This window comes from Cynocephalus volans, chromosome 14 (genome assembly GCF_027409185.1).
Source record: "Cynocephalus volans isolate mCynVol1 chromosome 14, mCynVol1.pri, whole genome shotgun sequence".
Classification (NCBI taxonomy): domain Eukaryota; kingdom Metazoa; phylum Chordata; class Mammalia; order Dermoptera; family Cynocephalidae; genus Cynocephalus; species Cynocephalus volans.
Genome location: NC_084473.1, coordinates 45,709,298 through 45,722,011, shown reverse-complemented (window position 1 = coordinate 45,722,011; position 12,714 = coordinate 45,709,298). Strand labels below are relative to the sequence as shown.

Here is a 12,714-nt window from a genome sequence, read left to right as displayed (position 1 = left end):
AATTCAGAACTCCCCACCTCCCACCCAGAGCACCCACCATTACATCACTCCACCTCCTATACCCGGGGCCATTTGCTGATGTAGGCGACAGGACAGGGGAGAGCAGCAGAAAGGAGGTGACGGGGTCACTGGCCACCGTCCCAAGGCCAGGCAGAGGCTCAGCGGGGGGTGGGCGGGGACCGGCCGGCGCCGGAGGGTGGACGGGAGGGCAGGCCAGGGGGCGGGGCGAGGGGCGCGGGCCGCACTCGGGGCCCTGCAGGACGCCGGCCCCGCCGCAGGAGCCCGCGCTCAGGCTCTCCGGCCATGGGGCGGCGATCCCCGGCGCTGCGGCCGCTGCTGGCGCTGCTGCTGCTGCTGCCGCCGCCGCTCCCTCAGGCGCTGCGCGGGCCATACTGCCCCGGCCCCTGCAGCTGCGCCCCCGACGGCGCCCTGCGCTGCCCCGGGCCGCGGGCCGGCCTCAGCCGACTGTGAGTACGGGCGCCGCCGCCGCCCCTCCGCGGGGCCCTCCCTCTGCCTGGGCGCTTCCCCCTAGCAAACTTCCCGCCTTTTGGGGTGATGGGAACCCAAAGCTCGGGGGCTGCCTTTGCCAGCCCGTGCCCCTGGCAGCCCCGCACCTGCCCTTTCCCCCTGTGCCGTGGAAGTGCTCAGAAGCCCCAGGAGAAGGCCTTGCTCTCTGCACTGCTGGAAGGGGACCGGGGTGTGATGCTGCTCGGCCAGCAGCGGTCTCTAGGTGCCTTTGAGCCTTGGGCCATCCAGGTGGGCATAGCTTACTGTAGGCTCTGGCACCCTGCGGACCTGTAGGAATGGAGTGTCAGGCCCTACGGCCAGGGCCAACCTGATCTGTCAGTGGGGACTGCTAGGCACACCTCCCCCAACCGGTGCCCGCCTGCCTCTCAGTGACCCCAGAGGCACCTGCACTTGGATCTAATTGTCTAATCAACGAAAGGCCTCGTGTGCCACTGCTGGGACCACCTCCACACTCACAGACGTGATAAAGGGAACGTCACATCAGCAGGCAGGTGGAGGGAGCTGTTTCCTGAAGTGAAGGGATAAAGGGCAGAAGGAGGCCGTTGGTGCTAGTGTACAGGAGTGTCACCACGTCTCCTTTCTTCTGTTTAGAAATAGGTGCTGCCTATTATATGATTCTATTTATATGAAATGATGAAATGTCTGGATAGACTGAAAGTAGATTAGTAGTTGCCAGGGGCTGGGGGGGGGGGGGCGACAGTGGGTGACTGCTAATGGGTGTGGGTTTTGGGGGTGATGAAAACTTCCTAAAATTAGTTTGTGGTGACAGTTGCACGTGAGCATAGTAAAAACCATCTCACTGTACATTTTAGATGGGTGAATTTTATGTTATGTGATTTACACCTCAATGAGGCTGTTAAAAGAGAAAAGGAAAGAAAAGAAGGCGGGGGAGGGGACGAGTAGCAAAAGGCACCAGGCTGGTGGAGGTCTTCATGACGTTCTAACCCCTAGAGAGGATGGAATTCTATGCTGAGGAAGAAAAAGGACCACCCCGTCATAAACAGCAATCACCCTTCCCACTGGGCTGGGCTTCTCCCTGTGGAAGAGTTAATGGCCTTCTGGGAATAGTTGTGGTTGAGAGATACAGTTCAAGGTCTGAGGGATTTTTATTAATTAGTTTCCATTAATTATCTTGTCAGCTCCATTCTCTGAAGGTGATGACCATGCTGATAGGATTAGTTTCAATCAATCAACAAATCTATGGAACCTGACTTCCAAGTTCCAGCCCTTGTGCTTCCCTGACAAGCCTCCCCTGTGGCTCCTATGAATGACTGTGCCACTCACAGGCTTTCTCACTTGCCTGATACTCATCACACAGATTAAGAGAAACTAAAATCCAAAGGGATGGAATCCCTTACCCAAGGGCCCACAGTTATTGAGTAGCAAAGACAGGACTTTATCCCTTAGTCATCTTTCTTATATTTGCTTGTCTTTGTAAGAAAATTACTCCTTCTTTAATAAAAAACAAAATAAAACAAAAAACAAACAAAAAATACCCTCCCAGCTTCTCCAAAGTTAGTACTGAGTGGAGAACCCCCATTTGTGGGTGGGGGGTAGGAATGGGTGGACCAAGTCCTAGTTCCTTTGGATTCAGCTTTTCACTGAGATCTCTCAGTGGCTCATGCTACCACACCCACGCTGGTCTCAGGAGGAGACCCCTTCCCTGGAGAAGGCTGAAATGAAAAAATAAAATAATACATTTACTCTTGCTGTCCCACAGCACAATTTAGAGAATCCCAGAAACCCTCAAAAAAGATTTTATAGGCTGACGGGGTTTAGGGGTGGAGGTGGGAAATAGGCACAATAGTTAGCACCGAAGCTAGCAAGTCTGGTTCTCAAAAAGGAGCTGGTTCTTTACCATCTATGTGGGATTCTAGAAAATCCTTGACTCCCTCCCTCCACAGGCCCTATGTTAGTATCTATTACCAGGAGTATCCTCTCCTAGACATTTAGACTCCCTAGCCAAGCATGGTAACACTCACAAGGTCGTGTTACCTGAGGATCAGATGCTTGAAAGATAACCTTATCTTCCAAGCAAGAGACCCGTGGAGGTAGAGCCTATGTGGGCCAAAACAGGATAACTTTTTTGGCACAATACAGTGACTCCAGTATCCATAGAACAAGAGAGATGCATATGAACCAATAGGAAAGTTCTTACTTTAAGGCGATGTTTCTCATTGTGGTCTTAGACCAGCAGCATGAACATCATCTTGGAAACAGACATTCATACTCTCGGGCCCCAGCCCAAACCTCCTGAACCAGACACTCTGAGGGTAGGGTCTAGCAGTCTGCATTTTAACAAGCTAGGTGATTCTGATGCACATTGAAGTTTGAGAACCAAGGCATTGCTCTTCATGGAGGTATAATCTTCTTGGAGAGCAAGAAGTATATTTTAAACTTCTTTTTTCTATACACTGACCTTCCCCATCCCCCCTCCACACACACACATACATACACAACATCTATTTATTGCAAAAAGGCATAAAATTAAAACCCCAAACTCAAAGACAGATAGCAAATAAGCAGAATTGAGTAAAGATTTTTTTTCTTCAAAGAGGAATAGAGGAAGGAATCCATGGAGAAGGACAGACTGAAGATACAAGGAATGAGGAAGGAATACTATTTGTTGCAGTATGATCTCAATGGGGGTGGAAGAAGAGCATCAGTCTAAGAACAGAGGGGAAGGGTTAATCTTAGAAAGAGTGGGGATAGTTTTGAGACCTGAGGAAAGAAGACAGAGGCGTAGAGGTATAATATTGAGGCAAAGAACAGGAAAAGCAGATGGTTATGCTGAAATCCTCTTATAATGAATGAATGAAACATAAACAATGATTACAAGACAGGAAAGTGCTATGAATAACAAGTTATCAGGAGTGTGTATAAAGAAGAGAGCTGAAATTATGGGATAAAGCCTTTCAGAAGAAGAGGGGTGTGGTCTTGCATTTATTTATCTATGGGATCTGGCTCTTCAGAGAGAAGGGATATATACTCTGGGTTCTGAAGATTGGAGAAGGTGAATACCACAGAGCACCTTAAAATTCATCAGCTATCCCTCAATAGAGATTAATTTATGCTTTAGTCATTTCAGGCCCTGCCTTCAAAGACTTCTGTCTAAAGTTCACTATTTGGTTTAAGAAAAAAAAAAAAAAAAAAAGGTACATGGATTAAAATTGCTTATCACTGACTAGCCCACTGCTTGAAAATGGCATTTTCCAAATTGCTCTCATCTTTCCTCCCCTTATATATTTCATTAAAAAGATAGGTATGTAAAATCTAAAATGTGATACAAAAATATAGCCTTCAACATATTTACTCATTTTAATTGGGGAAAAAAGTAAAAGAAAAAAATTGATTTGAAATAAGTTCTTTCTTTTTCTTATTAGTGCCAGGCAACTGGAAGGAAGGAGGGGGAAAAAATCTCACCTTGCCTATGGTTATATAAAGATCTTTGTCTCTATGACAACAGAAAGGTTGATCTGCTTGATATGGAAACAGCTTCTGAAAAATCTGTTAGTAAGAAAACGCTAATAATAATTACGGCAATTTATTTTTCGCATGTTGTGCCTACTGAACAAAGATTAAACTTTTAGACTTTATCATAAGACACAATCTAGACGCTTTGGAAGGATAAAATGCACTATCCAACAGTCCAGTGTCACAGGAAAATGTTAATCTCCTGACATCTTTCCTGAGTGTCTTCTGCTTTCTCTTACCTCCAGTGGAAATCAGGGTCCAGAACAGAGATTGATGCTGTAGAGGATGCCCCTGTCCAGGGCATGGTTCCTGTCCTTGAGAAGCCCACAATCTAGGTAGAAACACACCTCAAGGGACTAGTGTAGATGGGGAGAGAGGCGACAAGTCTCTAAGGATTTCAGAGAATAAATCAATCACTGTGGAGTAAAATCTCCAAGGGTAGCCTTCCTGGGACAAGGGTTAGGAATTTGACCTCGAAGGAGAGAAGGAAAGAAGAGTCCTGGTGGAAGAACTGAGGTGAAAGTAGACTAGAGATTCCTTGCTGAGAAGCTGAGAAGCAAGGAATAGGTTGAATGAATTCTTCCCTCTTCATGTCTCTCCCAGGATTTGGGGGAAATTTTTTAAGGGAAGACATAAAGCCATCAGAAATATTTGATTAAGTTACTCAGAGGGTTGTGCAAAAAGAAAAAAAAATCCCAATACATTGTTCTTGACTAACAAACTTTCACTAAAAGTCATTCTTGGATGGTTGGTTGCAAAAGTATTAAGTAAAAACCATGACTAGGAGTCACTTCACCATGCACCTTCTTCCCTGATGCCTACCACACCCCTTCCCCGCTCCAGATTCCCCTTCCACATACTTGCTTTCATACCCTGTACTTCCATATATTTTTGCACATACCCCAGCATAATATAAGCATTTGTTCAATGTGTGCCTCTTCTGCTGGAGCAGGTTTCTGAACCTCAGCACCATTGACATTTGGGGCCAGATAATTCTTTGTTGTGCAGGGTTGACTGTACATTATAGAATGTTTCACAGCATCCCTGGCCTCTAACCACTAGATGATGGTAGCATCACCCTCTGAAATGGTGACAATCAAAAATATCTCTAGATGTTTGCCAAATGACCCCTGGGTGGCAAAACCTCTCCCACCCCCTTGGTTTTGAATCATTGTACTAGAGTGAGAACCACTTAAAGAGGTCTTATTCAACTCAGGAGTTCCAGAATTTGATGTGTAATATAATTAAGGTGTTTATTGAGTTCCATGATGATTAAACTGAGTAGATAACTGAGTAGGAACAATAAACCAATCAGAAAGGAAGCACACATGTTAGCCAGCATGTACCACATTTACATGTCATTTTAAAATCTCCATCCTAGAGAGTGGGAAGGTGAGAAGGTGCTACAGGGAGTGGGTGGAATTCTTTGTGTTATGTCAGCAGCCAGGTCCTAGAATTTGCAGGCTCTTAGTCTATCCTTTGAATGGGAAATAGATATCTCAGCTTCAGAGAAGCAATACATGAATCTTGCCCACATTAATATTCCCATCTAGATTGTTTTCATTTTTGTTTGTTTATATATTATTCCTTTGTTTGTTTGTTTGTTTTAGCTGGTACAGGGATCAAACCCCGGACTTTGGTGTTATGAGTGCCAGTCTAACCAAACCAGCTAACCGATCAGCCCCTGTTTGTTTTAAACTCACTCAGTAGAGAAGAATCAACCCCCAGCCCAAGATTCATTAAGAAAAAAAACAAACAAAAAACACTAAGGCAACTTGAACTTAGGGAGATGGGTTCCCAGTGCAGGATACCAGGTAACAGGCCCCAGGAAAGAGTCCACAAGGCAGAGGGAAGGCTACCAAGCTCTTGCAAGTAGCACAGCTTAGCCCTACCCTCAGCTTCCTGACAGCTGAGCCAGCCAAAACATCCCCGAATTCGGCAAGTTCATATCCCATCCCCTTACCCCACCTCACCTCCCCCAAAAAACAAAGGCGAGGAAAATGTTGATCTTGAATCTTAGTTCTGACTCTGCTCTCCCAGCCTTGCTTTAGAGGCAATTCTTAAACAGACTCCTTGGGGGAAAGCTTTGGAAGGACTGGATTTTATTTGTTTAGCAGGACACAAAAAACAAGCAACAGAGTTCCCAAAATCTCAATGCAAGTGTAGAGCTAGAAAGGTTCCCGCACAGATCCCTTCTGCATTGCACCCAGCTGCTCCCATGCAGAGCAATGATTCCTTGGGTTTCTTCTTCCCTCTTCTTTTTTTTATTTCAAAAACAGTAAATCAAATTGATTAAAGGTGCCAGTTCTGCTGCTTTACACACCTCTATCTTTTCCCCAAGCCCCTCAATTGGCTTCTTGAAATGAGTCACTAAAGGTCTTTTTCCAAAATATAATCTCCCAGAGTGGCTGCACAAAATGGTGTCTTGGCCATGTGTAACTCTGATCTTACACATGAGGTTTTAAAGCCAGTTGAGTCATGGTGATAGAAAGGAGCTCTGCTGCTCAATTCCAGACCCGAGAGGGTTGGCTCCATGGGAACACATATGCTCTGTTCTGGCATCTCCTCGAGGTTGGAGAAAAATCACATTTAATGCAGATTTTAGCAAATTTCCCACCAGCTTTCTTTTTTTAAGAGGATAATTAAAATAATCCCACCCTCTAGGCAGGTGGGCTCTCTGACTTGGTGGGTCACTTCTAGCAGCTTCTCCACAGGGTCCTCATTTACTCCCAGCTTCCGCGTCCCTAGGAGATGACACCCCCCTCCCATGCAGCAAATCACTCACAGCTGCTTTCTGTGTGGCCCTGAACTGCAGCTCTTTAATGCCACCTGGGCCTAATTTAGAAAAATACAATTTATAAGTAAAACTCAACTCCCAGAATGGAGGTTTTATCCATTGCTGTTACATTTGTCCTTGACTCTGATGCAATGACGTTACTCTACTCCTGGGCTCCTAATTCTACCTCATGAGCAGCAGCAGACAACATTTCTGCCCACACGGTCAGAGATCCTCTAGAGTGACAGGGTAGGATCCGACACAGCCCCCAAATTATCTGAATTGATCAACAGGACAAAAACTGGGTGGACCTGGGTTCTAGCATCAGATCCTCTGTCCCTAATTTGCATTGTAGGTTTGGGCTAGTGATAAGACCCTTGTGCTGCTTGTAAAAGCAGCATGATAATTCCATCCCTGAGTGGGACTGGCTGTGGTGAAAATAAACGAGACAAAAGAGCCAAAAGTATTCAGAAATAAAGCTTTCACATAACTGCAATGTATTATTGTAACAACCTGATGATGCAGAGGAGACTGAAAAACCCATAACCCATATATGGGATTGAACAGTAAGTATCTATCATCCAAGGGGCAGGCCTAATGGAATAGTTTTGTTTCAGGAAGGTGTTAATTAGAGAAAATGACCCACCAGGTCTTCTCAGCCTAGAAAGTGAATAAGTTAGAATCCCAAAATAGCAGACAGAGCTCATTATTGCTTGGAGTTCAATATCTGGCCTTTTCAGCCCAGGCTGAGACCTCTGAAACATACCACCTAATCCCAATTATAGGCTGGTTTTGGTCCTGTCTGCTCAGCTAGAGCATCCAAGTCCATTCTGTGTCCTTTCCTTTCCCCATGCCTCATCCCTGTCTCTCAGGCTGGACACATAGGAAACTGTCAGGTCAGACTTGCTGACAACTCAGGAACTATGTACTGAAATGTACAGGACTACATACAGGATTGTCCCTGCCCTCCAGGAGCTTGCAGTCTTCCAGACATAGGAAAGGGAGGGCCAGTTCTCAGATGACTGCAGAGAAATACAAAAGGTGATAAGAGCTAGATGAAGGTTTTAAACAAAGTAGGAGTTCAGAGGAGGGGGCCATCCCTTCTAGCTGGAGTAACAAGCCTTGGGGAAGGTGTCATTTGAACTATAGTTCTTTAAGGCTCACTCTCTATAGAGTCAGCTGGGCTAACATGGTTATCCTGTAAGTTCAGTCCTGGCCTTTGACACCAGCTTAGAGGCGACACTGGTGAATCACTATTGAAAGCCTTCTGCTCTCTCACCAACACCAACACATGGCCTGTCTGTGTTATGGACCATCAGTGGGACATTAGATTGCCCTGAGAACCTTAGGAGAGGCTCTTAAGGCTTTTCTCCTTTGTAAGCAGCAGAAAGCAACTCTGACAAATTTAATCACAAAAGATGAACTTAATAGGATAAGAAGGTAGAAGGATGCTGGTAAGATCCAGAGAAAATCTGGTATCTTAGCAACAGGAAATCAGGGAACTTCTCTCTATATTCCACCTTTACAATAAGTCAGTTCCAAAGACTCCCTTCTCTGTCCCTCCATTGTATGTTTCAAATTTCCAAGAGAAAGAATCTGATTGGCCCATGCACCCCCCTGCATAGAATCAACTGGCTCAGTCAATGAGATTTTTTCCCTGTGATGAAACCAGCGATGAGATGCTTCCAGAGAAGGGAGCATTTTTGAGCCAGGCAACCACACAAATTGGTATCTATCAGAGCAGATGAGCTAGTGAAAAGTGAAGGCACACATGCCACTAATTCCAGGCACTTCAAACCTATCCTCAGATTAATTAAAAGTATGTGGTATATCAGTTGCAACCAGCTTTAACTCACTCACTAAAAAAAATTTTTTTTAAGTGCTGGGAAAAAGAAACTTGTAATGAAAGAGCTTCCTGAAGCATATCTGTAATGTCACTGCCCTGACAACATAATATTCTCTGCTTCTGAAAAATATTTTTGAGAAATCATTACAGATGATGCAGACATTCCCTGCGGAGAAATCAACATGGAATTTTATTTACCAGAGTTATTCTTGTCATGTTATAGTATCGCTAGAAGAATTCTAGTTTAAGGGTAGAGATTAGGTTATTTTGCTTTGTGTCTTTAGAAAACTTTAAATGGGTTTTGAGTAAGGGCTTAGATATATTTATCATTTTCCTCTAGACTTTATATTTTTAATTTAGTAGTTGCACAAATGACTTGGAAATTCCATTATCCAGGGAATCTTCTTAACATCTTGGTTCACATGATAAGTCAAAGCTCCTCACAGTTTCTTAGGTGCTCTGTAATGGCTGTCTTGGAGGAGAGTCACTCAAATTGCACTTTCCACTGGGAGAATTCCAACTGACTAAACTTTTTAAAATCAATAAGCAAATGCAAACTCTGCAGAGTGGCTCTCTAGAGTTGAAATATTTAATGGAAAGTGTTTTTTTTTTTATCACTTATTTAAAAGGTTACCAGGTTAGGCCTGTAAGAAATACCTGAGCCCAAAAGAAAAGTACAAAGTGGGAGTGTTTATCTTCCCTCCCAGTTGTCCTATGTATAATCAGTAGAGGGTCAACAATCAGGGACAAGTCATATGCATGTTACAAACTTAAGGGTGACCCATGACAAAAAGAAGACTTGATTCCAAAGTACTGAACCCACCCACCCCTACCCCCTGCCAAGGAAGTAGAGTTGTCGTTAGGTATAGTCCAGGTAGCTTAAATCTTTCAGAGAGAGCAGCTATGAATTGAAAGTACTTATTGAGTTCTTATCTTGTGCTGTGAACTATATTAGTGTTATATTTTTCTTATTCAGTCTCAAGAATCTACAGATTTTATAGGTTACACATATTTTATAGATGTGGAATGAAGCTATGATTTGAAGCCGGGCAGCCTGGCGCCAGAGTCTGCACTCTTAACTGCCAAGGGGAGCCAGGATGGAGTGAGGGGAAACCAATTAGGAGACTCTAGAACAGTTGAGGTGGAGAAAAGAATGGCCAAGAGTGGTAGTGTGTAAGGAACAAAGGGGCTGGAAGCAAGAGACAGTGTGAAAGCAGAATCCATCAGAGACTGGGTGTTCTGCTCTGGTGGAACAGAGGAAAATGTTCATATAGGACACCTGTAAATTCTCAAATAACAGTGAAGGAAAAAAATAGTGTAGTCATTAAGTGCAGAGGGAGGAGAGAAAAACCACTCTGGTAGGCTCCAAAGCTTCATGGAGGAACAGGAATTTGAGCTGCATCTTGAAGACTGAGGGCATGCCCTCAAGAAGCTGATGGTTCTGTTCAGGAGGCTAGGTTTTCACACAAAAAGCAGAGGATAGTTTGGTGGGGTCTGTCGACAAACCCCCAGATGAACACTACTGATGTGATTTGATTGATGGAGGACACAGTACTGGATCAGAAATAAGTGACCTATGTTTCAGTCCAGATCTGCCTCTGAATTGCAAGGTGGTTTCAGAGAAGTAGTTTCACCTTTCTCAGTGTAAGATTCTTCCTCTGTAAAGTGACAGGTTGAACCAAACGACTTGAAAGCAGCCCTTTCACTCTGACTCTTTGGGCCTAATACAATAAGTCCTTCAGGAAGTAGCCAAACAATAATCAAAACCACCTGGGGGTATTTTTAAAGAGTGTTCCAAAATTTTCTGATGTAAAGCTTAACATACTGGATGTCCATCTATACCGACTTCACACATCAGTTAACAGTGAAGCCTCAGCTCCCTCTAGTTAAATGCTGAAGACAAGAGGCCAATAAATTAAGACACTCTCTGTAATGAAGTTACCAAATAGATCTATGCCTTTAAAAGCTTGAAGATTTAAAATCAGTTCAAAAGGGGAAATCCATTTTTATTTTATTCCAAGATGAAAGCAAGTCTATTATAATTACTGAGCAGCTTTGAAAGCACACAGAAATTCTTAAGCCTCTGTTAAATGTAGAACAAGATCTTAATTAATAAATACAAAAACAGTAACATTCTTTTGAATTTAAATAATTAAACAAACTCCCTCTTATTTCCACAAGTTCATTAGACAAAAAAGGTTTGGCCATCTCTGATTTCTCTCTTTTTTCTCTCCCTCTGATTTTGTGTTGTTTAGCTCCAGCAATAAACTAATCATCTGTGGAAAATAGATGGATGTTTTCAGCTTTCTTAAATCAATAATATAGATGGATTTTTTAAACAATTAGAAGGTAGTGAATAAAAATATTTCCCTTCTGCTATGTGTTGAGCAGAAGGAAAGGTAAAAGCTCTGTCAAGGAGACCAAAGACCCCACCCAGGCTTTGGGAACTCTAGATTGGTATTGGATTCTCCCTTGCTCCCCTCTCCCTCTGGCCCTGCTCAGCCTGTGGGCCTCAGAAGATGGCCCTGCCCTGGGAACCATCGTGCACTCAAGCTCTGAAAAAACAAGAGGAGATAAGGAGCCTACAGTTATAATTTGCTTTATGCAATACCTGTCTTTAAAAAGTGAGTGTGTCAATTAAAGCATATTTTCTATTCACCTAGGGAGTTTGCTATTTTAGGGAACCCTGCAGTGAATCCTTCTGTAGAACAAAGAACTCTTTGATAATGCAAATGTATCCCAATTGATAAGTTTTTATAGGCAAGGATTTCCAAATCTTCAATTTCCTCGAAGGGTGCACTAGAGCTCTCCAGCTGGTATTACTGGAGGGTTAGTTAATGAGACAGTGAACTGAACAAACTGGCTCCTTCCAAGGCCATCTATGTCATCAAACCCAAACAAAAAAAAGAGGGGGTGCAAGCCCCATCCCTGAGTACCAAAGAGACATTAGAAGCAACTAGGGAAGACATAATAAGGTGACATTATCTTCTTCAAGGTAATTGGATTTATCTGAATGCTGTTTGCTTATCTGTAAGTTTTCCCTTTGCTGGATTCTGACACAGGTGCACTGGGAGCTTGGAAATTGGGGTTGGCTAGGAAGGGGATCCAGTCAGGAGCTGTATTAGTCCGTTTCTGTGTTGCTATAACAGAGTACCTGAGACTGGGTAATTTATAAAGAACAGAGGTTTATTTGGCTTATGATTCTGGGACAGCTGCATCTGGCGCAGGCCTCAGGCTGCTTCTACTCACGGTGGAAAACGGCAGGCAGCCAGCAGGTGCAAGCAGATCACATGGTGAAAGGAAGCAAGAGGGGGGGGGAGGTGCCAGGGTCTTTTAAATAACCAGCTCTTGTGGGAACTAATAGAGCAAGATCTCACTCACTACCCCCACCCCCCAGGGAGAGCATTAATCCATTCATGAGGGATCCACCCCCAGGACTCAAACAGCTCCCAACACTGTCACATTTGGGATCAGATTTCCACATGAGTTTTTGGGGGGATAACACATCCAAACTCTATCAGGAGTCCTGGTAAAAGAGTTGATAGAAAGGAGCTCTGAAGACAGGATGGTCCTTCTGAGTAGTCCGCCCTTGAGTCAAGGGGGCCAGGCTTTTATTTTATGCATTGACCAGTCATTGGATGAGGGCTGTCTAGGAGAGAAGACATGATCTTGGGTGATATAGCAATCTTAGGCTGAAAGCATAATTTCAGGAGAGCAACTCAGCTGAGAGCTTCAACTGCTCACTCTCCCAGAAGCTGGCAGAATGAATGCCTCAGTCCTACAGGGTGATTTAGATATCACCACAGCATTCACTATGGGAACTAAACCTACAGCACAGGATAGCCCCAGCACAGCATCCCTATCTGTGCCAAGGGGCTCAGTTCGAAAGTGAGAACCCAGCAGTGAGAGATGCTAGGTTAATCCTAACCAGATAGTAACTAGGAATTGTTCTGGGGCAGCAGTGTCCCCTAAGGGGCAGAAATATAGGGATCAGGATCTGGTGATTGGGAAGAAGGGTAGGCAGGAACTAGAAAGGGCCCCACTCATAGATGGACTCTGGGGAGACCAAGTAGGCTACAGGATAAGGAAT

General features: G+C 44.3%; 1 protein-coding gene across 1 annotated transcript in view; it reads left to right on the top strand.

Moving 5' to 3' along the window:
- The first annotated feature begins 303 nt into the window (after positions 1 to 303).
- Positions 304 to 12,714, top strand: part of LHCGR (luteinizing hormone/choriogonadotropin receptor) — a 54,175-nt gene continuing 41,764 nt past the window's right edge. The window contains exon 1 of the mRNA XM_063078958.1: positions 304 to 467. Coding sequence (XP_062935028.1) covers positions 304 to 467 — 164 coding nt within the window. The remainder of the gene's footprint in view (positions 468 to 12,714) is intronic.